A 26,663-nucleotide genomic window follows, 5' to 3' on the forward strand; every position below is an offset into this window, starting at 1 on the left:
AACGAGAATGAATGTGCTCTCACACCTCAGAGATTGCGATTGCAGTCGAGCGAAACAGAAAGCTGAAAGACTAATGGACGTAATGTTCAAATAAAACCACAACACAGTTTTTACTTGTGTCATTTGCACTCAAATGTAATACTTGGCTCTTTGTAAAGAGAGCATTTTGCTGGCAATTTAGATGGATGCACACCGGGTTTCTTTTCTGGAGACCTTTTCTCTTCCCTGCCTTCGTCTGTGGCAGCTAAAAGCGAAACCTCAGCCTGAAAGGAAAGCCGTGCCTATGACAGCTGAAACTTTCAACATGAACTGCTTCATGTGGGACACTGCCCAGAGTCGAGTAATAACAGCACTTCTGCCAATTCAAATGACCCCAATTCCCCTAAATGTCAAATTTCCTTGGAGATATGAGACTTTCTCTGCAGGATGAAGATGATGTGACAAACCGCTCTATGGCTGGATTGGAAAAGGATCTGTAATACATAAGAATAATTTTCGGTCAATTTACTGTGTGGCATTCAGGAGCAGAGGGTATGTCGTGGCGGCACAAATTCAGGACTTAGGAACCCTGATGCATGATATAAGCCTACGCTTTTTCTTTCCCATATGATTGTGTTCTCGCTAATAATGCAACATGACACTCTTGGTGAGTAACAAAAAGATGGAAATATCAGTAAGATAATAAGAGAGTTCATCTTCCACTCTTATCTTCCATTTTCGCCTGTTTGAGTTTTAAAATATATTAGACATGACACTGCATTCCAGAGTACTAACAGGAAAGAAAGGCAATTCCTCCAAAGTTTACATTCTAACTATATCTGCTCTGTGCACATAAAATACATAATTTATGATAGATAAATATCCCATCTTCTTCCTCGAGTTATGGCCTTATAAAAACCAACAGTATAGCCCTCCTAATTTTAATCTTTCACGCAGAAAGACAAATGCAAAGAAACTGAAGCGTGAAGAGAATAGTCAATCTACTACTCGTGCTGAAAAAGTACAATCAACGTCTCATGATTGACGGTCCTCACAAACCAGCAGGTCCACAGTGGATTTGTTTGTAAATACTCAAATTGTGACCTGGATGTGGGGCAGAGATTGTTAACAGAAAGTCACACAAAGCATACTGTGATTATATTCTGAGTCACTTAATCCATATAGTGACTGGGCCATCGAACTTACAGACAAGATAACAAAAATGGGATACATGAACACCCAATCGTAATCAGTTCAGTTTAATAATAATAATAATGGCTTGGATTTATATAGTGCTTTTTTCACACAGACTCAGAGCGCATACAGAGACCATTATTCATTCACACCAGTCCCACCAGTGATGGCTGCCCCGGGGCATGCTGACGGAGGCGTGGCTGCCATTTTGCGCCAACGGCCCCTCCGACCACCACCAACATTCATGCACCATTCATACCCATTCATACGAGGCAATGTGGGTAAAACCCTCCGGTTATTGGACGACCGACTCTACCGCCGAGCCACCATCACCCATAGTTTATTGTAAGAAAAAATAGCTTTGGTACATCCTTGACTTTCACATATGATCCCCAGTCATTCCATTAAGTCAACCTAAATACACTTCATGTATCCAATTTATAGCGATACTCTCAAAGTGTGGCAAAGAATAGAGATAAACTTCCAAAATAAAAGTATTAGTAGTAATGTGATAATGTAACTTATGGGAGTGTGAGGTGAATGAACAGACCAATGTTCGATGTGACTGTCACTTCATGTCAACGTAGCATTTTTTTTTTTAAGTTGCTGCCCTTTGTGACACCGGTCTAAAACCTTCGCACGGCACTGTCCAAATCTGTGTCTGTCTCATCAGATGACCTAGAAACAAAATGCTGCCAGGCTATTTTATGAAAACAAAATTTGACACGGATGACAAGAGAATCACCACTTCACAGCGTCATGCTCCTGCCAGAAAACACAAAGGTTAAAGTTGACAATAGTGTCCATCTATATTTGTAGACGTGGCGCGAACTTGTAATGACAACAGAATAAAAGGGTCTGCAATCATTGTTTTGATGGGAAACATCTTTAAGTTGTTTGGCTGGTCACGAGACGTAAATTAAATGGAGATTTAGATGTCAATATATATGACGGTACATACCATCTGGGATCCCTAGATATACCAGAGAAAAAAAAACCTTCATCGCTACTGTATTTGACTGATGCCGCAAAAAAAAAAAAGCTCGACTGTAGAAATTGAAATAAAAACTCGGAATTGAAAACAGCAGAGAAACACCACCATCTGGGAAATCTCTCCAAAACACTAAGCTCACAGCTTTTACCTTTGACTTCAGTAAATAAATATGTATAAATCCATTGCTTGCTAAAAAGTCTGCATTCTGCATCAGGTTCTCATTTTAATGTTTGCTGCCATATTTAAGAAGTGAAGGCTGACTTTTTGAAAGCTGCCCAACACATTAGTGAAGCTGTACGAGTATTGGGAAAATAAACATTTAAAAACAGAATTAAAGGACCATATTTGTATTCTGTTCACCTATTAAATTGTTGTAGTACAAATTTACTTTAGATTTTTTGTTTTGTTTTTTTACCAACAAACTCACCTGGGCTGAGCGAGACTATTGACATATATTGGGACGATCATTTCCTGGTTTTAAAAGTGCTTTCTGGCTATAAATTATATAGAAATGGAAACAATGATTATTTCATTTAAAAAAAAAAAAAAAAGGCAGCTATTATGGTTAAGTAGCAGAAAAGCTGAGCATGTGGATTTTGCACATGACAAGTATCTCATATCCTTTCTGGCATTGCCCTGCAGGTTTCATTTGCTGCCGACGCCTGTTTGGTGGATTGGATGATTGGAGTCGGAAAAAAACAAGACATCAGGCATTGCAACAGCAAATAGCGACTGGAAGACCAAATGAAGGAACAACAGCGTTGCACCTCCTCCTCATGGTGGTCACCAGCCTACTCACACACTGCTAAAAACAGCATCAGACACAACACAGCCAACGCGGTTGTGTTGGTCAGCTGAGGTAATGGCTGGAGGAGGACATCCCAGTCTCTCCAAATTCTGGAGGTAGTCCAACAAACTGTGCACACTCTGGTTTGAACTCTGGAACACTCGCCCCCACAGAGCAGACAGGGATGACTTGATGTTTCTGCATTTTCAAATCACACACCTGACTGTGCGCAGGGTTTCTAGTAGCTCAAAACAAGCCGTTTGGTATTCACCGAGAAGATCTGGGAATTTTTTCAGAGAGTAACCCACATACCAAGGTCCGCAGTTCCTTACAAATGAGACTGGATTTCAAAGGGAAATAAAACTGGTTCTTAAGAGCAACCTTGACCTCCGGTCGGCAAATCCGTGTGTGTGTGTGTGCGCTAAACTTACATAAATCCTTGCGAAATGTTTCAGTGTGTGTTTTACAATGAATAATCAAAGAGACGAGCAGCATATGGTAATCACCTGGCGGGGACATAAAAATAAAACCGATTACATAGTGTGGCTGGAATTACAGCTGTACAGAGAATAATCTCAATAATTGAACAGTTGCCCTAACTTTAAGAGTGCTGCTCAGCTTTGAAAGATGACCTCTTAATGCCAACGGTTGACAGAAGCCAGAATGTGGTAATTAAAGACTGCTTTATGCTTTTTACTGTCGAGGCACACTTTGCACAGAGGGCCAAAAATATTACTTTTTGTGTCACAGTCTGATGAGACTCTTTCAGGCACTTTGACGGTTTTTTTTTTTTCTTGTATGAACTGGATGCAACATACTGCCTATAGTGTCACTGAAATAAGCTATACTGCAACACAAATGGAAAGCAGAAGAATAATCTGCTTTGAGAGACTTGAAGTGAATTATGTTAATGATGAGAACTGGGCTCAGTGGTGGTGTCACTGCCTTATTATGGTCCATGTGGCAGCACATCCTCGTAAATCAGAACACATTGAAGGCAGCACACCCAAGAAAGACAAATTACCATTTTTATTTAAATTATGGCAAATTTGTTCGAGAACAAATTATATCCAGACACATTTGTCTTTCGGATCATCATTATGGAGTCAAATTTCAAAGACAATCATAAATATTTAGGAACTGAGCAGACAGGATATACTTACCTCAAACACTGTTTTACTCAAAATAAACAAATTAGAAACACTTTTTTGTTGATGCTGCCGGTTGTTTGACTTTGTGATCACTAGAACGAATGTTTACTGATGAGCCCCAACCCCCCCCCACACCGTTCTTCCCACAATGTTGATTTATTTCACTATGCTGTAATGCAAATACCTCATGCAGATCAAAGAGCTTCTCTGAGCAAAAAGAAAGAGGAAAACACAAAAGAGCGAGAGACAGAAGAGATGAAAGAAGCCAAACAAAAGTGTAGCGAATGATCAAAATCGCAAGAGAGTGTAGATCAACTTGTCAGTCTCGCTTCGTTGCCATGGGAACAGGTGATTTTACAGCCATGCGATAACTCCCACCGGCCCCTGGCTTGCAGTACGAGTTGCTCTAGTTTGTTATTCTGTCAGATTAATTCATTAATTACACAAAATAAGCAGGAACTTCAATATGAATTAGTGGAATTGCACTTTTCTGTGTGTTGAACAAAGATTTATGGGAATGGGTGTGACGGTACCGCCTTCACACCTGTGTACCTGTGCAGTTTCTTTTTTTGTTCTTTTCTGTGCGGATGTCTTGTGTATTACTCCGAGACCCATCTGTGGCGTTTCAGGTCATCAGCCGAGCGGAATGGCATTTCTATCTTTCATTATCTCGCTCTCTTTCTCATATCTGCCTTTCATTCCCGTTGTCTCCGACGCTCTCACTCGTTTCGTCGCTCAGATTTTCTCGTTACTGGTTCTACCACTTTGCGCTCTCTTCTTCCTCAGTATCCCTCCACTGCACTCCTCTCTTTCTATCAATCCTACCTGGTCCATCTTTCTCCTTGTGGTTATTCTGTCGCAGGTATTTATTTATTTATTGACCGTCTACACGCACACAATGTCTCTCTCATTAATTTCCAAGTAACAATATGTCCCGGTGAGGCTGCACACCTGTTTGAGGGCAGATAACACAAAAACGGCACTTACTCCGTGATTTCTTCAGTGACAGTGTGTTCCACCTGCAGCCGGGAATTGACCTCGATGAAGTAGTGTTTGCCATGTTTGTCCACCAAGAACTCCACGGTCCCTGCGTTCTCGTATCCAACCTGGAGCAAGAGAACAAAAAATAAAATAAAATAAAATAAAAAGAGCAGTTTTTCAGTGCTGAATTATTCAAGGAATACGTTTAGTATTAGTTGTGTAAACAATCAAGAAGAAGCACTCACTCATCTTAATGAGCCATGAAACCAAAAAAGAAAAAAGAAAAACAACACCCTTGTCCTCTCTCTGGGCAAATGTGACTTTGTAAAATGGGAACGGAATAAGTCTTGTGTTTTATTTGTATAGAGATGAGGGCTTTTTCATCACAATCCTGTAATGTAAAATTAGGTCATTTATCAAGGGGGATTTATTGAAAATTCATCATCATAAAACACTATTTTCTCCACTACCTCTCAGCTAAAACAACGCAATTAGAATCAGAACAAGTGTCTGGTGAAACGACGGCGGAGGAATTTGTCTCCGTGTTGAGGTGGTGCAGAGGTGTTAAGTCGTCATTTAAATGATGAAGCACAGAGCAGACTGAAAGTTAATAATCTTACCTTCAGACAAATAATGAGCATATAATAGTCCAAAAAGCCAAATTGTACGTGTTGCTCTGCTCTGCTTGTTCAATCCCATTCCAAAAACGTAGTCACCTGCCAATATTGTAGTAAAATAGTATGCATCATCAATGACTTAAGAGTATCAATGAAATAAAACGATGCCACTATGTCCATTCTGATAAGCAAACAACAAAAAAAACTGTAAAAAGGTTGCTTTGTTGTTTATTTATATGGGGTTCATTGGCTGCAATTATTACATTTTTAAAATGATTTATAAAAAAAATGCTACTTCAGTAATGTAGTAACAGATTAGATTATTGAAAGATGATTATGATAGTGTCTCAAATATGTTATTACACACACAGTATTGGCTTTTTTTTACATTGAAAAGGTTCAAAATTGTCACATTATTGGCCGTTACTTATTGTTGCAGTGGACCTTTGAGAGAACCGACAATATGAATGCATCCACATTTCACAATTTGAACTTTTATCACAGTGAAGGACTTTGTCAAGTTTACATTAAGAGGAATTCTATAAGGAACTTGTTCATTGTTCACGTGCAGTACATAAGAGTCAGCTTATGTACTGCACGTGAACAATGATATATATATATATATATATATATACTGTATATATACATACATACAATAAATTGCTCGAAAGGAAATACAAACAAATGCTACTCCATAATAGATGTTTGGGTGGAGAGCAAAATGTTATATTTTTATGGGTTTTTTCTTCAATACAGCTGCGACACTAACAGTCAGAAGTAAATGTACAAACTATAGTGACAACCATATGTGGTGACATTATCAGCAGTTACTAAATACCCCTCAAAATCTGTTGACAACAATAGCTGACTGTGACATTTAGTTTTTTGATCCACTGGTGTCTTTGTGAATGGTGTCTTTCTTTTTGCCAATATCCTTCTCAGGTCTTGTACTCATTGATCAACAAACTGACACTGGTTATTGTGGGTATCCAACAACATGACCTGAGAGTGAATTGCACATTAATTTGCATTCCAGATGGTCTTTTGGGATACTCAAATTATTAGTATTATTATGACGTAATAAGGTACCTAAAGAAGTTTGTTTTTCTCATCAAATATGTTGGTTTCATTTCTCAATTACTTGTTCTGTGAAGTCGTAGCCTTTAAGAGCATATGTTTCTCCACGGAGACTTGCTCCGTGTCCAACACTGTGATGCAATTTGATTCAATTTAGACTTTTCTAGAGGACCTGATGGAAACCGACTGTATTAAAACTAAATCTGAATATGCATTTGCCTCGTGTAATTAGTATGCTTTGCGAACTTTGAGGCGACACGTGGCTGCATTCAGTGTAAAGCATGATTACTGCGAGGGAAATCAACTTCAGAGTGGCCTGACACAGGCATTTTCCATACTCATCCTTCAAAACTCCACTTTAGGTTGTCTGAGGCTGAGTTTAATTTCACCCACTGGGAGCTGCATGCAGGCAGTAATTGCCATGTAAATGCTATATAAATAAAGTTTATTATTATCATCATAATTTTGAATCTAGGTGGGTATGCACAAATTACGCTGATGATTTCTGCGAAGCACTCTGATTGGCGTAGGAGCCACTTTTTGCCAATTTAACCAATCAAGGCAACTAATCTAAGTTTCTCAGACCAGATCCAGTCACACCGCTGATTATTCCTATAATCATAGCTGGCTGTGCCACATTATGAAACACATCCCAATCTGAGTAAAGAAAATATTGGAAGAAAAACAACATTCAAACATTGCAATGAAATTAGAGAGCTGCAATCAAATGTCTAAAACACAAGCTGCAAAAACGGGAAATGTAATTGTCTCCGAGGGCACAAATATAGGTACAAGACAACAGCATCATCTTCATCAGGAAAAGACAAAGAGGAAATATTATATAGTGTCGGTTTTCTTCTTGTCCTCTTTGTAGTGTGGAGCGTTTTTATGGAAATCAGACCGGGTGCATAAACAGTGAGGAAGGGAACAATCTCAGCTACTTCCTTCACTTCTGTCTTCAAACAGAGAAATGCATGTTTGGTCCTTAATTGTTACACCAGCCTTCAGGAGTGCTTTGATTTCCATTTGGCAAGCAAAAGACATTGGAGCGGGCAGAGGAAGAGACAGGGATGGACTGCTGAGTGAGAGACGCTGCAACAAAAAGTGCGGCAATTAGAATCTGGCAACCCAATAAGAACAATACAGCTAAAAAAAAAGAAAAATGATGACAGATGAAGGTAGAAAGAAAGATCCATCGTGCATAATACACCGGTATGCAAATAAATGGTTCACCCAGGTAAAATTACACCTGCTTCGAGCTTCGATAATTAAAGCCATAACTAGTAGAACTAGGTCTGTTGTGAAGAAAAAACCCCTTCAGGAGGACAAACACCCATGTGTAATATCTATCCCTATGAAATATTATCAGTGTAAATTTCAGTTCAGACATCCCCAACCTCTCCTCTGCAGAGAGGAATTAGTCCCATTTATGGCATCTGTATCTCCTTGCAAGTTCTACTGGGAGACTCATTAAACGGATCACGTGCAAAACACAATACATGACCTGATTACACATTTAGTGAGTGGAACCTGGGGAGCTTAAAAGCATGCACAAGTTCACAAAGAGATGCTCATACAAAGCTACAGACCCATCACACCCCAGCCACAGACAGCAACTACAGACGCCCCCATTGATTAATACACACTTTCCAGAGATGGAGCACAACACATAATGTAAAAGTTCAAAACACACAGAAATCATTTTACCAGTTCTTATATTAAAAACTATAAATTTTAGAAACAATAGTAAAAGAGCAAATGTACATTATACTCATCGTAATATCAACAATTCTATGTTATTTGAAATGATGTACTTATTATTTCCAATACCAAATTGCCTCTCCTGTTATGCTGATGTGAGCACTGTTAGACACGATTTCCTGTTGGGCTAATGAAATTTATCACAATACATTGCACGCAGAGTCTGAGTAGATCGAAACATATGGCTGGAAGGTGTGAGAAACACAATACAGCTTTCAATTTTAAATGAGGGGTTTTGTTTCCCCCCAAAAAAGCCACGAACAAGTTTTAGCTTTGGCCAAGTTCCTCTATCGATAGATACATGATTCAACCATTCTGCTTATCTTTTACATATATACTTGCATACATAATATATATGTATATATATATATGTACATTTATTTCTTGTGTGTTTAGGTCTGGAAACACATTTCACTTCATGTTATACCTGGTATAATTATGCTTGTGGCAAATAAATCTAAAACAAGCCCATGTTCAATAGTCTGCTGATGTTCATCAGTATTTGTTTCACCTTAGAATTTAATGAGCTTGAGAGGATTTGGATTGTAAACTATACTAACCATTCAGTCTGTTTATCATGATTGAAGCAGTTTTAATTTCATCTTTGGCACCTTCAAAATAAAACCAAAAGAATAGTATTCGCTTGCATATGGGCTCCTATTTGGGCACACAAGCACAAACACCCACTTTTTGACGTCACCTTTCTTCCAACCTTCTGTGTGCAGCCAACTTTTGCACCCAAGGCTTCAGCGATAACTTGTGAAAGGCAGTGCAGCAGCAAGCAGAGGACACACTCCAGCCTTCACTCACGGGGACGTGGCTGCACAGACACGGCCATCGACAAAAAGCACACGCACGTACTGCACCAATACCAGTCGCATCGCCCTCGCTCTCCCACCCGCTCACACACCGAGGCAGAGTGAAGTAGCAGCCGGCGAAACCGATTGAGTGGTCACTGTTTTATAAGGTCTGGCAGCCAAGTCAATGGGCTGTATTAGCACAAGAAGAGGTCACTGGGATGCTGGATACCTGCACACCGCCGCGCAGAGAGACACCTTTAAGAGCTCTTTTAAAAGCATAAGGTGCACTTACTGGCTTTGCTCGCTGCTGCTGGCCACTGTGTGTTCCTGATTGTGCTTAAATGGTCCGAGCACTGATGAATGTACATCGATGTATATTGTTGAATGGAAAGTGACAGAGATGGATTGCAGATACTGTACAGCACAGAGAGAGAGCCACAGTGTGAAACAAAACGCATTAAGGACGATTCATGAGTACTGGGAGAGAATGGGTGAGTATAGATGGATGGAGGAAGGAGAGGGAGTTAGGGAAAGATTGATGGATGAATCAAATAAGGACAGAGACAAGGAATCAAAGTGTTCGGTGGGAGTGGAGAGAAAAGACATACAGAGTGAAAGAGTGGATTAGATGGAGCAATCAAGGAGAGGTAGAGAGCTGGTGATGGAGGGACTGTCACTCCGTTTGGTTTCTCTCTTTCTGAGCTCTCACTCCGAGCTCTTCAGCTGGAAACCATTTGCGGCGTTGTTACAAGTCGTCAAAATTCAAATTCAAGAAGGACTCTAGACAGGTGTGCTCTCCTCATGCTCCGCAGCGCCTCACGGTGCCAGAAAAAGCCTCAAATGGCTCACAGCAGTGGAATAGGCTGGATGAAATCATTTATTTTAAAGACAGAAAGAAATGAAAATGGCATCAGAGTCGTTCTCACCTACCAACTTTGAGGGACGACATGAAAAATGTCGGAACGTAAAATAATTATCAGTATTGACAATTGACAACCTGATACCAGAAAAAAAACCACCACACAGATCATTCAGCTGTCGTTCACAGAGAAAGTGAAAAAAGAAATTACCTTTAAAACACCATGGAATAACTAATCCCCTGATATTTCAGATATATCATCAAAAGGACAGTGTCCTCATCCCTTGTTCCAATTTTATTTTAATAATAATAATTCACCTGTTTAACTACTCATTAACACACACAACCGATCACACGGCACCGACTCATCGTCTTCAGGGATGTAGACATGGTCTAGATGATCTGCTGACGTCCAAACAAAGCATCAGGGCTGGTGCCAGACAGGCTGGTCTTTATAAAACTGCTGATATGCTGAGATTCTCATGCAGAACCAACTCGAGGGGTTTGCAGTCGGTGGGTCAGAATTTTAAAAACGACATGAAAGCACGGATCAATCCTTCCTTGTAACGACTGCTCGGGCTGCTGCTGCTGTTGGTGGTGTGATGTTGTGGAGGGAATTTTCTGAGCACATTTTGGGCTCCTTAGTAACAACTGAGCATCATTTAAACACCAAAGGCGAGCTGAGTATTGCTGCTGACCATGTCCATTGTGTTACAAGAGTGGAACATCTTCTGATGGATACTGCAAAACTATTTTTCTGAACATGACAATGAGCACACTGTACTCAGACATGCGGTATGTGCGTGACAGGATTGTACGTGTGCATTCAATCTTGTTATGAGGGATACAGGTTTGTAACAAGCTGCCATCGAGGGTCAAAGATTGAAAAGATCAAGTTTTTAAAAGGCTAATTCAAAAGTTTGGGAGCCATATACAGCAGGCTTCCAAATGAATTACAAGCACAGTGCCATCAACTATTTTGTTGGACTTGTTAGTGATTCACTTCAGACCACAACAGACGTCACTCATGTCTGGAGTTTTTACAAGGCGAGGCTACGGCTGAAACACAATCACGGGCCCGAGATAACAGAAGGAGGGGAAAAGATTGCTTTGTCTTACAATCCTATATTGTCGCCTCTGTGCCTGTTGACAGCAAGGTCAGAACAATAGCCTGTTTTACACCTTTACACACCATTTCTATCTCCTTAACCTTGTGACATTTACCCAGATAACGGCGTAATTTAACAAATGAGTTAGGGACTGCCAGCGATTGATGGAATTTGATGACTCGCTACAACAAACATCGGCACCTTCAACAGCAGACACCGTCACTATCAACGCCTCTCAGCATATTGTGATCAGTACACTGCACATTTGTATTCAGAGTTCAGGGGAAACTACTGAGCAGAAGAAACATTCAAAGGTTAATTTCACATTCTCACATCACTGAAGCGAGTTTGGATATTTTTCCAGTGCCTCTATTGGTTTTGCAACCCAATCCAAAATTGATGAATTTGAGCCACATATTGACCATAAACCAGGGACCTTAAGCTCCAGGTACTTCTCGTCAAATAAGTAAATTGGTTCTTGTGCCATTTGTCGCTTCAACAGGAGTCGACAGGAAGTTATATACCAGTCATGTCCCTTCATTGCATTGTTATTGGGTTATTTGTTATTGGGTTATAGACAGCAATGGAAAGGAGATGAACCCTTCTTGCAAAGTGGAACCAAGACAACAGAAATGCTCAAGGCCTCCATTTGATCAAAGTATAATTAATTACAAGTCGGCACCCAGCAAGAGAGTAAAACCGATGAGTGAGTATCCATCCAATCAGATCCAGCCTCAAACTTTCTAGAATTACTACCCTACGACCTGGTACTTTTTGAGGGTTAGCAAAGTTACGCCTAGAAGTAAGAGTATTTTCACAGCAGTTAGTGCAGACCATAAACTGTTTTTGGTGTGGACCAAATGGTAAATGCAATGGATGTGGAGTCTTGTTTCCATGAATACATCCTCATAAAGATGGTCACAGCCATGTCGATACGTGGTCTCACTATTCTTGTTTGTTGTTTATCAATCCATCTGTATTGGACTACGGGAGCCTTCTCAGCTCAAACTTGCGGCATCTATTATGGCATTTAATCCAGAGTCTACTACAATTGCTTTTACACCACATTCAGGACTTATCAGGAGTTTGACAGCATCCATTCTATGAACACCTCTTTGACATTGAAGCCAGCATAGCCATACAGTACTTGGATGAAAAAAATATATAGTAAGTCAACCTAAACAATACTGGTGTGAAAGCACTAGGTCAAGCAGTGATAATGCCCATATGTGCTTGTTCCTACTACCTGAGGAAAGTTACCGTGGGCAAAAAAACAGCCAAAGTCCACTGGGATCTGCTCCAGCAACCCAAAATCATAGGTTGGATAATTCTGTATAGAAGACAGATGACGGTCATTTATCTAGTTTAATGTATTTTGCAGTAGGATGAAGGACAGATGGCACTGCATTTTTTAAATGTCTTTGTTGCTGAAGGCATTTGTCTTTTGTAACCCCAGAAAAGTCTTAACTTTCGAGTCTCGAGTGCTCCTTATGTCCTTTAGTTGGGTGTTTTGTATGTGTGCATTGTTTTCTGCTGGCACAGCATGCCGTTATCTTCTTTGCTGAAGCAGAGTGATGTTTGGGATTCGGGTTGTAGTGAGACTTGTAAAAAATCCCTTTTGGCTTTTAAAACCACGTTACCTCTGAGCAATATGTGATTAGCCTTGCTGTGTATGTATAGGATGACTATGCAAGTCCATTGCTGGCTGCAGGTGTGAAATAGAGACACGGTGGTTCAAAGCAGGCCACAGACTGCACTCTGTTCTCTTTTTAATCCAGTGTCTCACACCAAATGTCCATTTTCTAGTATGTGGCATTTCTAGCACCAATGTGTAGTTGATGCAGAGCATACCATCTGTTATTAGGCAGATTTTGTTGTTCTTTCCAGTGAATATTGAGGTCATGTTTGGTGTGATAAAGCCTGCATGAATGCCAGACTGCCAAGCCCCCTTATTATGTGCAGAGCCTCTTCTTTTATTTGAGGACCTCACTCCAGTTTTAGTTCTGCAAGGACACGAAGGAACAAACAAAATTTTAAATAGAAGAAGGTTTATGCTTAGCATAACAACACTTTTTTTTTAGTTTTTTGTCTTTGATCTCAAAGACACAAGTAACTACCAGATCCCAGCTTAAGATTAGTCATGGAGTTGCTTTCAGAGATGATTTTCCTCAGATTTTCAATTAAATTCAGGACTCGCACCCGAGCTGAAAACAAATTACATTCCTCCCCAATTTCCATTGTGCACACAAACAAACGCACTCACTGGTCACCAGGGTGGCTCTCGCGCTACACTTGGACTGTCTAGAAACAAAGCGATTTCCTGTCAAGGTTGTTCCTGTCAGACGACTGTCAAAACATGCAAAATCTACAAGGAGCAGCAATATTGATAATTCACTGCAGACTACAGACACAAAAAAAAAAATTATAAAAATTCTGATCCTCCGCCATCTCCCAATGCTCACCACATCCACCAAACAGAAAGTGATGCATGTCGGGTCATGAAAGGTGCAGAGGCAGTCAGAGCAATGTGGTACAAAGCTGCTCAGCTTCATGTGCGATGTGCATCACGTAGCAGTGGGAACAAAACAAATCAATCGTACAATCGATGGCGCTGACCTGTTAAACGTCCATGTCTGTTTGCATTAGTATGCGTGTTTGTGTGCTTCTGTGCGGTGAAATTCAGCTCCCTTTAGAGTTTTTTTTTTCCACGTCTTTTAAGACAGAAGTTGTTGTTTTTTTTACTTTCACCAAAATGAAACTAAATCTCGACCTTGTGTTTAGTTAGTCAAAAAAATTATTCCAAGAATAATTTCAAGTTACTGAGCTGATGATGAAGCAAACAGGAAGCAATAAAAAAATATTGCATTTGCTGAGAGAACTAAAGTGACTACTTCTTATAATTGCAAGATTCAATTTGATCACATCAAATTATTAAGCATGTTCGCATTCGTCCAGGTAGGAGGCATCTCAAAGCAAACTGAATCGGGTAGACTGGAAATGCTGAGTCGGCATGAACTGATTTGGAGAAGAGGGGAAACATTGTCCTAAGCCAGTTGACCTCTTTCACTTTGTTTTGAGACATATCAAATTTAATTTTTTTTAAAAGGGATCATGTTCCTGGTCAAACTACTTCTATACTTCTAAGACGTTTAATATCTGACAATGTCAGTTGCTCGTCACACAAGATGTGCATTACACTGCAGTTTGATATTTGAAGGTGTAGAAAAGAGCCGGCAAGAAGCTGCGTAGGCATCACAATTTAGTATTTACTCATATCGAGTATTTCTATTGAATACAAGCATAGGAAATGCCCAGTATTTTCAATAGCGTTGGGAATAAACTGTTCTGAAGTACCTTGTTACTGTAATGACACTATTTATGGCATAACTCCAAGTAGCTGACAGTGACAAATACTGGTGTGACCATATTACATTTTTAGTGGATGTTTGCTGTTGTCTATCTGAGCTGCTGTCATTATTTCATGAATGCGTTTCGTTGAAGAATAGCTGTCGTGCAAAGTTCTGCACAACTGTTGAGAATTGTATCCCCCTGATTCAAAAAGCAGAACTTTATGAATCAGTCATAAGACTGACCCGCACAGCGCTGACAGCTCAGCTCTAACCCTAACCCGCACACTGTATCCAAGTACAACTGCTTTTATATCTGATATTTTTAATATTGTCTGAATTCATCTTTTTGGATTACATAGTTGACATTTTACCGAACCAGAAACAGAGTGAATTTTATGATAAAATACTCCAATACAAAGGTAAAGTGATAACAGTCGGCCCAATAGAGTAAGACAGAAACTGGTGAAATGTATAGTTTCTTTCATGGACTCCTTAATGACTGCGTTGGTGGTTATGGTGACTACATTCTTCTAAAACAAAGCTGAATCATTGCTGTACACAGTTGACGATTTGTTGTTTTTTAACAAGTGCGACGGCCCAGTGGGAGCAATTATCAATACACGGCAAGGTTGAGGTACAGATTCTTTACAGTCGTGGTCGGGTGCATAGATTCTACCTTAAACAAACCAAAGTCAGATAAAGAATCAATGAATCAGGCAGAGTCGACGAACACACTCAAGTAAACAACCTCTCTGCCGCTGCACTGTCCCCGCTGCTCGGAATGCAATGTAGGACAGGGGTGGAAGGCAAACACGAGTGATGTATTTCAGTCATTTTCCTCAGAAGAACAGACTGTATATCCCTTCAATCACTCACTGGTCCAAAAACCAATTCAGCCAAGTCATGTAAATACAAGACAGGCCGAGAAGATGCCACCAGAAAAACCCAGGGCTGTGCACCATTCTGTGCAGAGCGTGCATGCACAATATTTGCATTAGAGAGGGAGCAACGTCATGTTGCGACATCACACAAACACCTGGACCATACTGGGCTTTAAAAAACAATATGGCATCAATATGTCTCGTGCTCACAAGCCAGAATTTACAGGGAATAGGTCAGATTGTACTTCGCCAACATGATGGTATGCAAAAATAGCAAGTTCATTGTGATGTTTTCTTTTTTTTTTTTTCTTTTACAGCCCACATGACTTCTTCACCAACATGTGAACTTACACCAAGTCAGTGGTTCCCAAGGTGCAAGTGAGTGAAACTCACAGTGAGACTATTTCTGTGGAGAGATGTAATTTTTAGAATATATGTTGAAAGGTTACAATGCAAAAATAGTAAGAAATGATCCACTTTCAAAAACTTCACTGTTCAGGTGATTTTTTTTTTTTATATCAAATCTGAAGTTTGTATTAAATATTTTGTAAAAAAAATCTGAGCTGAGTTGGAATTTAAAAACGGGAGGTGGGCCTTGAAAAGTTGATATACAGTATCTGAAAGGGGGGCTTGATAAAAAAAAGGTTTGGGAACCACTGCACTGTGTCATGAGAGAAGCTGCGAACTCTGAATGTCTCAGTCAAACAACTCAACTTTCCGCATCTTATTAAAATCAACGGCGGTACCAACTTTCAAACTAAATGAACTTGCATCTTTGCATCTGGTAGGGTCAGGGAAGGTTAACTTTCCCGCCCTCAGTGTTGACGGGTGATAAAGATAAAACATCTCTACATGTTCATTTCACATTAATCCCAAGACAAAAGCCACACACAAGAAAAAGCGGAGGACGGTCGGTAATATATACCAAACATATGCTTCAATTTGAAAACTAACAATGCTTGGAAACAAATCACACAGCGTAGCATTATTCTTCTCCCAGAATTTATTTGCATAATACACAAGAGAGCCCAAATCTCAAAATGAAAAGCCGCACGACGTCGCTACACACAGCAACTTTACAGGCGCTCAGTCATATTATCAAGCAGTTATTATTACATAAGCGGATCTAACAATGCATCGCGCCATACCCTCCTCTCATCTAAACATCACTGTTGCTTGTTCGCTTTAACTGCACATCTTCTTCCGTTTCTTTCATTCCCGTTCTTCTCTTGTGGGGATCGGAGTTAATCTGGGACCAAGATTTTTTATTTTTTCATTTTGTAATCTGATTCAATTCCCTTTCACACTCACAGCGCACACGTAAGTCTCATCCGCTTCATAGCCGACACAACCACAGAATAACACCAACACACGCGCACTCACTCACAAATAGATCAGCTCCATTTCAGTGGTGCCACCTCTCTAATCCTTTTGCTGCAGGCAGCTGCCAAAGCAGCAGCGCTCACCCACCCAAACACACAATGCACATAGGCACAGACACATACGGTTATGCCCACATATCACATACATGCCTAAAGGCACGCAAAAACTCATGATTATAACAAACACGAGCGTGCGCGTGTGTGTGTGTGTGTGTGTGTGTGTGTGTGTGTGTGTGTGTGTGTGTGTGTGTGTGTGTGTGTGTGTGTGTGTGTGTGTGTGTGTGTGTGTGTGTGTGTGTGTGTGTGTGTGTGTGTGTGTGTGTGTGTGTGTGTGTGTGTGTGTGTGTGTGTGTGTGTGTGTGTGTGTGCGCACCCACACTCGCACGGTCCTATATGCACCCACACATTCACATTCATCCCGGCTGGAATGGAAAGGAGCTTGACCAGAATCCTTCCATCCTCTTCCCAATTCATGCAATCATCCCTTCATTCCAGTGGCATCTTAAGTCTATCTTTCATTTCTTTCCCGGTCAGCGATGCCCATCCACATGTTTCACTTCTACCCTCCCTGCCTCCGTAATTAAGATTCAGGTCATCCTCCCTCCTTCCCCAGACCCATTTTACTCCACTTGCAGCTGCATTTTTATGCCAAATCATTTGCAACCCCATAAAGAAAACACTGTGGTTTGTCATCATTGGGAAAACAAACACAGAGACAGTAGGAGGTAGGGATTCAGGCACTTTCACAGATCTGTAAAGGAGAAAGGGATAAAACTATTTGTAGTGACAGCTGATGACATGGGAGAGATTTGACAGACCCGTTGATTTGTTATATCTATATTTGTGGAAAGGAAAACATAAAGCTGAAATCAAACTCCTGGCAGAGTGATGAACAAATTATGCAAAGTGCTGACTGTGGTCATTAATGTTACATGATGCTGACTTAGCAGCTTCACAGTACAGGGGCTGGATAACCAAAGCTCACCGTGACGCTTTAGATCTGGTGGGGAATTGAACTCCTCTGCATTTACACTTATAGTGCTGACGTTGACCGTTTTTACCATGTCACCAATTTAGCGATTTAATTTGGACGATAACAGTTCCCAATTAGCCGTGTACACCCTGTATACAGCTGCAAATAACAAAAGAATAATGGCAAATTATACACTACAAAAGCTGGTAGTATGTTAGAGAAGAAAAGGAATGAAGAAGGATCCTAAGTGGCACATTTGCAACAACGAAACCCTAATCTGCTTTTCTAGATGCGTCTACATTCTAGAAGCTTCACCGTGGACAAAACACAGGAACTTGATCTCTCACAGAAGAAAAACTTTGTCATTAAATTAAACATTTATGGTCAACATGAGAAAAGCAATGTGATGAACTAACCAGAATCGATACGATCAATCCATCAGTAATTAGGCCATGCACAATATTTTCCCAAGCTGTTCCGCCAATAATGGTGCTCTACTGGATATTTTATATATGTGAAAGAGAAATGTCAGAGGGTGGGCTTTGCAGGTGGAGACTTTATATTATTCTCAATGACATTTTAGCAGCCTACAGCTGAATGCCATTACTGAAGGTCAGGAACAGGTGCTCACTAAATAGGCATTCCGAATGGCATCAAGCCTCTGCAACCCCGTTCATCCAGTGGTTGAGCAGGACATCCATATTGTGTCCAGGAAGAGGTAAAAACCTATAGGATAAACCACTTCTTTCTAAATTGAGTTATTCACTTCTCAGTTATCCCCCCCCCCCTTTGACCACTGTCCTCTGGCCTTTTCCTTGTTTTTCTTATTTTCTCGACATAAAAATCTAAATGTATCCATTCCCCGCTGTGATATCTCCCTGTGTGGTATTGTACTTTTCCTTACTTTCATCACTCTCTCGGCTCTTTCCTTTTATGTATACTGAGCCTCCACAAAGTGTACTCCATTTTTTATTTAATTTTTTTTTAAAGTTACGAGACTGAAGAATCGACGACGGGCAGATGGCAGGAGAATCATGGAGAGGACAGAGGGAAGACTGAAGGTAAGCGGCGACAGAAGCAGATGGCAGTACGACGAAAGAAAACAGAGCGAGGAAAAGAAAGACGGAATCAAAAAGACACGCAGGTTTACAGATGAAGAACCAGACAGGGTGGCAGCAAGAAGCTGGAAGAAGAACAACGCTCCCAGCATGGGATGGCAGTAAAGGACAGAAGATAAAGAGTTAAATGTTTTAACGATGCACTCGTACTGTACGTGATATACGTTTCCGAAGCAACCGAGCAGGAGGAAATACAAGGAAACACGATAGAGTTTCAGTCAGAAACTGAGGAGCTCTGCTGCTGTCAACCGTCAGCAGCTTTAAAGCGCTCGACGATCGGTGTCGGTTACATAAATGTTTACGGTGGCTTTATATTTAGACATGGTGTGTGTTCACTCGCAGGCCACATCCGTGAAGGGTTCGAAAATGCACAACGGCACCGGCTGTGGCTAAACAGACTCTTTTACCTCATTTTGTTTGAGGATTTCAGGTCATCCGTTCATACATAGGTATTCTGGTGTGTATGCGCGCCGACGCATTTCCCTGGAACAGCCGTGTGACGAACAGAAGCCTAATAAACAGCGTCTACATCACTATGCGTGCAAGCATCAAGCCCGGTGTGAACACCGAGTGCCGGACAGGGCACCAACAATAGTCTTCCGATACTAGTCATACCGATTAACACATTCCAGTTCAAATAAAATCCGTCTCTGACAGACACAGCTACTTGGTACAATCATCCCTTCACTGAACTTACTGGAGAGTGACGTTCCACACAGAAACAACAAAAGCTTAAGAAAAAGAAAGCATACAAATCACCTGAATCAGTATGGAGGTCATGCACAGCGGGAATGCTCCTGGGAAATAAACACTTTTGTTTTTAATGTGATTTTGCTTTCCGTGATCAGGTCACGAAAGATTTCACATTCAAGTGAAAAATAAAATGGCTAATTTTGAAAAAAACTCTTATTTGCCCATATTTATCTCTTTTCGTCTTACATTGTTTGCATGTCCTTGTAAATTATTGATCTTTTCTCTTGTATGTCTCAGGAGCCACTTAAGCCTCGGTATGCTGTGTGGATTAACAACAGATCTTCCTTCTGCAAACGGTTGAACCAGCACTCTGCAACCAATCAGGGTTTCAGGTAGACTGGCTCTGTTGACTCAAGTGGAGGAGTTTAGAAGGAGCATTTATATTTTCTTGGAAGCTGTTTTCACTCAAAATATCAGTCGCAAAAGTTTAGATTTTTCTCCCCATTTTGTAAGACTCATACGTGCCGAAATAAATTCATTTTTATAATTTCTTTTTCTCAAACATTCATTTAGTGATCAGACAAAGAATGTCAGTAGTCTAATGAACTAATTGTCAATCTTCTGATGAAAGGTTAAGGCTATGGAAACGCTGTCGGCTCCCCCTGCATCCTTTCTGCGCTTTCAAGGGGCTTTTTGTATAACAAAGCATGAAGCTTTCAGTAGCCGCAGAAAAAAAAACAGTTCCCATGTGATTTCACAGTCATGACATATCAAGAATGATGTGGATACAAAAAAAAAAAAAAAAAAAAAAGGAGCTGAAAGAGCCTGCGACCTGAATAGAAGCTGTAAGGCCATCAGGCAGCGGTGTAAAGGGAGCTGTAGATAGACTGGGTGCAGTGCGGCCATAAAGTGAGAGCGAGAGACAGACAGAGAGACGGACAGAGAGAGAGGAGGTAATACAGACAGGTTTTAAATAGTAGAGCCACAGAAGACACCTAACAGGAATTTACAGTGCACATGTGGACATGCAGCATTGTGGGCTCATAAAATCTGATGTTTACTATCAATTAATTAAAAAAAATAAAAAAGGGGGTGGGAGGGGGGGCATCAAAGTGCAAAGAGCAGCAATAACTTTAGATGTACTGAAGGGACACAGACAGAGAAGAAACCACATCCTAAAATAACAATGCACGGTTCAGAGAAAGTTTGTATGAGTCGATTCGCTGTCACCACGGCAACCCAAACTGTCACATTTAATGACATCAGAAAATATAAAATATACTGCTACGAGAGCTGTCTGTGTGTGTGTGTGTGTGTGTGTGTGTGTGTGTGTGTGTGTGTGTGTGTGTGTGTGTGTGTGTGTGTGTGTGTGTGTGTGTGTGTGTGTGTGTGTGTGTGTGTGTGTGTGTGTGTGTGTGTGTGTGTGTGTGTGTGTGTGTGTGTGTGTTAAGCTTTCCCAGCTCATGTCACAGCTTTTCTTTATTTCTTCCATTTCCTTAACCTATTGACCATCTAACCCAGAACTGTCCACCTGTGTTTCAGACAGGATCTCCCTTCACAATTCGTCTGCAGAGAGATGAAACGATTCAGGCCTTTTTTGAAATGTCACCAAGTTCTATATGTTGGGTGTTTTTTGTGTGACCCCAAGGAATTTACAGAAATCTGCAGCTTGAGATAAATGTTTAGGTAACGTTATATTTGGTTTTGATGCTTATATCCTCACATCAATTAGACATCATTTTAAAGTCATGGTATAAGAATTGATTCAAGCCCTTGTTGGAGAGGTAGAGTTTCTTTATAACCTTAAGCAGATCGTGTTCCGTTTACAGAAGTAGAAAAAGGTTGAAACCCGATTTTCATATGAACAACAGGAGGAACATATACATTCATCCTCAAATTATCCTTTTTTCCCATTTTTCTTGCCTACAATCATCCTCTCTGAAACCTATGATATAAGTGGCCGTAACATTTTATAACCGTCTTTCTGATGCTCTGCCCCATTACTATACAGGGCTTTTCTCCATCTGCCTGCTCAGCTGAGCGTCAATCCACTCCTCCTCCCACAGCTCAACCTGACAACTCCCGATTTTATGAATGAGAGTGACTGTACATGGCCGACGCTCCTGAGCTAGCGTTACTCTGTGGCCGCACCTCCAGAGGAATAATCTGCAAAATGTTCAGGTTCATTGCAAAAAAAAAAAAAACTTTACAAGCCAAGAAAATCTAAGCCCCATGAAATTTTCTGTTTATATGTGTGGTAAATATGTATATGCGTGTGTATTGTATGTGTGTATATATAGAAGCCTTCTATAGTAGATAACATTCTTACTGTTATAAATAAATAATAACTATTCTTAATGTAGAAAGATATGTATAAAATACAAATTGATATGTTTACTTTTTCCTACCCCTTTTCAGCCATGTTAATCAGATATGAGGTGTGTGTATGTTGATAAATATGTGTGGGTATACTTAATCATGCATTATATATTGTGTATAAATATATTTTCATAAGTGATAATTCAATTATTTATTGTCATCAAGTGGTGTGCATATTTGTGGATATGTATGTGTGTGTGTGTGTGCGGGTGTGAATATAGGGATGTTGGTTATGTATGTAATTGCACAAAATGTTTAAAATGTGGCAACCCTGAAATAAATGAATGAACGATATTATTCCAGTGAAGTCTCGACAGGATGAGGGCTGGTAAGCACACACTGGTTTTAACTGTTCCCAGAAAAACACACTCATCCAAAGTGCAGGTCCAAATCCGGCCATTTTGACAGTCTATAATCTGAGCACATCGTTCCAGCCATGATTTAAAGGGGATGTGATTTGCCTGTTGACTAAATGGCGGTATTTTTGGAATGTGACGTTGAAACATTCCCGTTTCTCGCCAGGCGAGTTTGATCCATGTCACATTGACAGTGCAGTAACGCAGCAGCAAGCAAGGCTTTTTCTGCAGAGGAAAAGAAACAACAACAACAAAAAAAAACAAAAAAAAAAAAAGTTCACTGATACACAAAGTGAAAGTGACAGCTGCGATGGCGCACAGGACTGAGGACAGCTGCTGTGTAACACGCACTCTGTGACTGTATGACAGATCACCTGTCTGGGGTTAAGGAGAGTGACGGTGCCATCCGCCGCCAGATATGAACCGCTACCGTCCTCGTGTCTCAGATAATTTGTAATCGGATAATGAAGGCATTGTTGTTGTGCCACATGTGCACCCTCGCACATCTGTCCTTCCCTGGCTGTTCTCTCTAAATATTTAATGAAGTCAGACAAACAAGTGGAATCGACAAACAGCCTCATTTCCTCATCATAATGTCGAGAAAAAAAAAAATTCTTTGTGTTTACATTTTTGAAAAGTGGCGTTTAAAAATTTTCATATTTGACTTTGAGGGAATTATTTTCAATAAGTCACCAGCTAAGAGATGCATGAACTTCCTGTGTTTCTCAAACAAAATACAGTGATTTAAAATCTCAAGTTTTGCAAAGTGTTCAATTTCAAGACACTTTCAAATAGTATTTTTTAATTACTGTCTTTAAATAAATGATACACTTTTAATGTAAATTCTTAAACTTAATTAAATGTTGACACATCTATTTTTAAAACAAAAAAAAAACTGTTACAGTCCTTAAACTCAACAGGGCTTTGCAACCCGCCCATGAATCTTTGATTGGTTGGGAAACACTGCTTTATACGTTTTGTTTGCGAGCGTTTCTGTTACTGTTGCATCTTGGATCGAGCCCATCCTCCGCTCAAGGCTGCTGATATGCGTTTTACGCATATCAACGTTTTTCCAAATGCATTTTCATAGATTCCAAAGACACTGAACCCCTCGATGCACCAACTGATCTGAGGTCTGCAGTGACGTCCATTTAGTCATTGATCCTTTCCCATCATGCTCGCTAAATGCTGCTTTTATCCAAAAGAATAATGGGGAGGCCTTGAGACTTGCTGCGAAGTTGAAACTCATATCAACGTATCCACTCAAGTGAGGCGCGTGTGCTGAATTCAAACGGCCTCGCACGCCGCAGGTCAAAATGTTAGCAGTCTTATTCTCAACAGTCTCAAACCTTCCTTAAATCCCTCCTTTTACATCTTACCGACTACCCCAGCTGCAGTTTAAGACCTCGCCTGCGTTTCCACCCGTCTTTTCACACTGACAGATTGCTCCTATTCTGCACTCATCCTTCCTGAATACTTCCTTAATAGTGGGCATTATTCCTCATTTTTGGAATAAGTCAGCTCGCCGTGCCTCCGCCCTCTTTCATTCGCCCGGTCCCTCAGTCTTCCTTCAATCGCCGCCTGCTCCGTCAGCACTTAATGGCAGCATAATGAGCTTGTCGTCTATAAAATGATGGGAAGAAGGAACGAACACAGCTGCCTAACGATCAAAGAGCAAACCACAACACACACAGCTGGACAAACAAGGGGCACGCAAGTATAAGCAAGAATGACAAACATGGCGGCCATTACTAACGCTTACCCATGCAGAGAAGGTGCGGCACTGACTGAAACCATCTCGCATCTAAAATAAGGCCACAAATGTTTCATATCCTTCCCCACCACAAGCCTACCTTCCACCTGCTCACGCTTCCTCCTGTGTCTTTTTTTACCCTTCTTTCACCCCCCCCCCCCCCACTCCCTCCATCTCACTCCTTCCAAAACATATCTGGGACAGAAATGGGGTTTCTATTTGGGATGATTGCGGTTCTGTGCAGATGTGCACACAGTGTGCTTGTGTGTGAGCCCAAGATACGGCAACAACACCCACACCACAGCATTTGACACAGCCGGAGGGAGAGACAAGCAGAGAGAGAGAGAGAGAGAGAGAGAGAGAGAGAGAGAGAGAGAGAGAGAGAAAGGAGGAAACAAGGAGAGATAACAGCAGCGGGAAAAAAGAAAGAAAAAATAAAGCGAGCTTTGTGTTGATGCACATGTGAGGTGTATACAAGTAGATGTCCAGTTGTGTGTTGAGGGTTTATATGTATGTTCTGCTACGTGTCCCATCATATTTGTGTCACAGTAATGTATCCTGGATGTGTACACTGCACGAGCGTCCTCATCTGGATCCTGCACCGAGCGTGTCGACGTGAGCCCGCAGGCACACAAACAAGTATACTTACTCCTCTCTTCTCTCTGTCCGGGTACTGGTGTGACTACATGTTTATATTTGCATCACATTTTGACTTGGCCATACTGTGCTTACGCTGACCAAAAAAAAATAAAAAATACAGTATATCTTACATTCTCAAACACTAAGCGGCATCTCATGGAGCTCCCCCTGACCTTAGGTTGCACTGTGTGGAGAACAGGGAGAATGGGAAGGACCTGCAGCAGGTGCCGAGGGTGGAGGGGCGCATATTAACGACAATTTTACATTTGCCGAGTACAAAATAAGGCCAGATGTGTCCTGAAGGATGCCCCCCACCCTGGATAACAAGGACTTCTATTTCTACAATGTCAGCTAGAGCTGCTTAAGGTCTTGTATTTGTTTCTTAATATTTCTGAAGCCTTTACATAGATGGTCACTCTGTCTTTATATTGACGTAAATGTAAATAATCTTTATTTGTCTTTTACCAATGTAGATAATGTTAAAACTATAATATTGCGAAAAATAATATTATTTTCAAGTTAAAATGAATTTTATTTCCGGGCACCGTGCAGCTCATGTTTGCAGGTGAAGTATGAAGTTTTAATTATCTATTGTAGTGAGCTGAATTTCTGGAATTCTTTATCCGTTTACAGACGACTGTGGCAAAGCCTCGGCTCCACACTAAGAAAACAATTTAAACAAACAGGAGGCAGAAGAGAAACAACAAAGGCAGAAGAGAAACGGTGGCAGCTTGAATGGAAATGATGGAGCACTGACGAGTACAGCTTGTGCACGGGCACCTGTCACAGACGGAGCGACAGTCCGACAGAAAGAAAGTTGGAAAGAAAAGGCGTGCGGAAAGAGAAAAACTGAAAGTCAAGCAGGAAAAAGGCCGACGCCAGCAGGAAGAGAAATAATGAGAAAAGTGCCAAAGTGGAGATAAAGTGGAAAAAGTCTAAGGGAACAAAAGTAAAAAATACATTAACGAATTAGACCAGAGTAAAGTGTGGGAGAAAGAAAGCGAGGAGAGTTTACACAGGAGGTCGAGTAAGTTGAGGTTTGTAAGTATTATCCTACGTGCATAATCGGGGGAAGTACAGTAAATAGGAAAAACTGCTGATGATGTTGTTCTGATGGCTTTAGAGTCGGTGCACTCTTTATTTCAAAGCTGCTGTGTATTTAGAGGAGAGAAAAGAAGAAAAAGGGAAAAAGTCTTTCTGGCTTCTCTACAGTAAATTATTATTGTTGCTATTTTCTGTTTTTGTTCTAAATTGATAGCTCAACCCAAATGGACGGTTTATTCGACAAGACTTCCAAATGATCCCTGATTTCTGTGTGAGAGAACAGAAAGAAACTCAAAAAAACTTTCGAAACTTTTTCTCTTTCTCTGATGATTTCCCTAAAGGCAAATTTGTTTTCTCCTATATGCCTCCTCATCAGAGAAGTGCACTTGATACGGCATGAAACGGCACCTTATGGCAACAATTCTCAATTCTGCTGCCAGCAATAAAAAAATTGAATGGAAAACTTTTTCTTTTTTTTTTTTAAATTCCTACTGCGAGCGCTCAGGAGGCCCAGCTAACAGGAAGTGGGACTGTTGTGTGCTACAGTGGACATAATTCAGATGTACTGGGACTCATTAGGGCGCTAAGTGAGGAGTAATGTAGTGCAAACTCGTCAGTGTGGCAAAATGAGGGCTGACAGGGAAACACCCATAGTGACGCTGATGATTTCATTAAAAGCTTAAGACTAATTTACAAGCTTCTGCCAAAAAAGTAACCAAGCACGCCTGTTACAAGCCAGGGACTAATGTCTTTCTGGCAGGAGCCGTCCCTCCCTAATCCAATTAG

At 40.7% G+C, this 26,663-nt stretch overlaps 1 protein-coding gene across 2 annotated transcripts in view; it reads right to left on the bottom strand.

Annotated features, from left to right (window-relative positions):
- Positions 1-26,663, bottom strand: part of pcxb (pyruvate carboxylase b) — a 312,252-nt gene that overhangs the window by 243,234 nt on the left and 42,355 nt on the right. For both annotated transcript variants that reach the window (XM_080486361.1, XM_080486362.1), the window contains exon 10: positions 5,093-5,211. In XM_080486361.1, coding sequence (XP_080342487.1) covers positions 5,093-5,211 — 119 coding nt within the window. The remainder of the gene's footprint in view (positions 1-5,092; positions 5,212-26,663) is intronic.

The sequence above is a fragment of the Lipophrys pholis genome, assembly GCF_963383615.2.
Source record: "Lipophrys pholis genome assembly, chromosome: 18".
NCBI classification, from domain to species: domain Eukaryota; kingdom Metazoa; phylum Chordata; class Actinopteri; order Blenniiformes; family Blenniidae; genus Lipophrys; species Lipophrys pholis.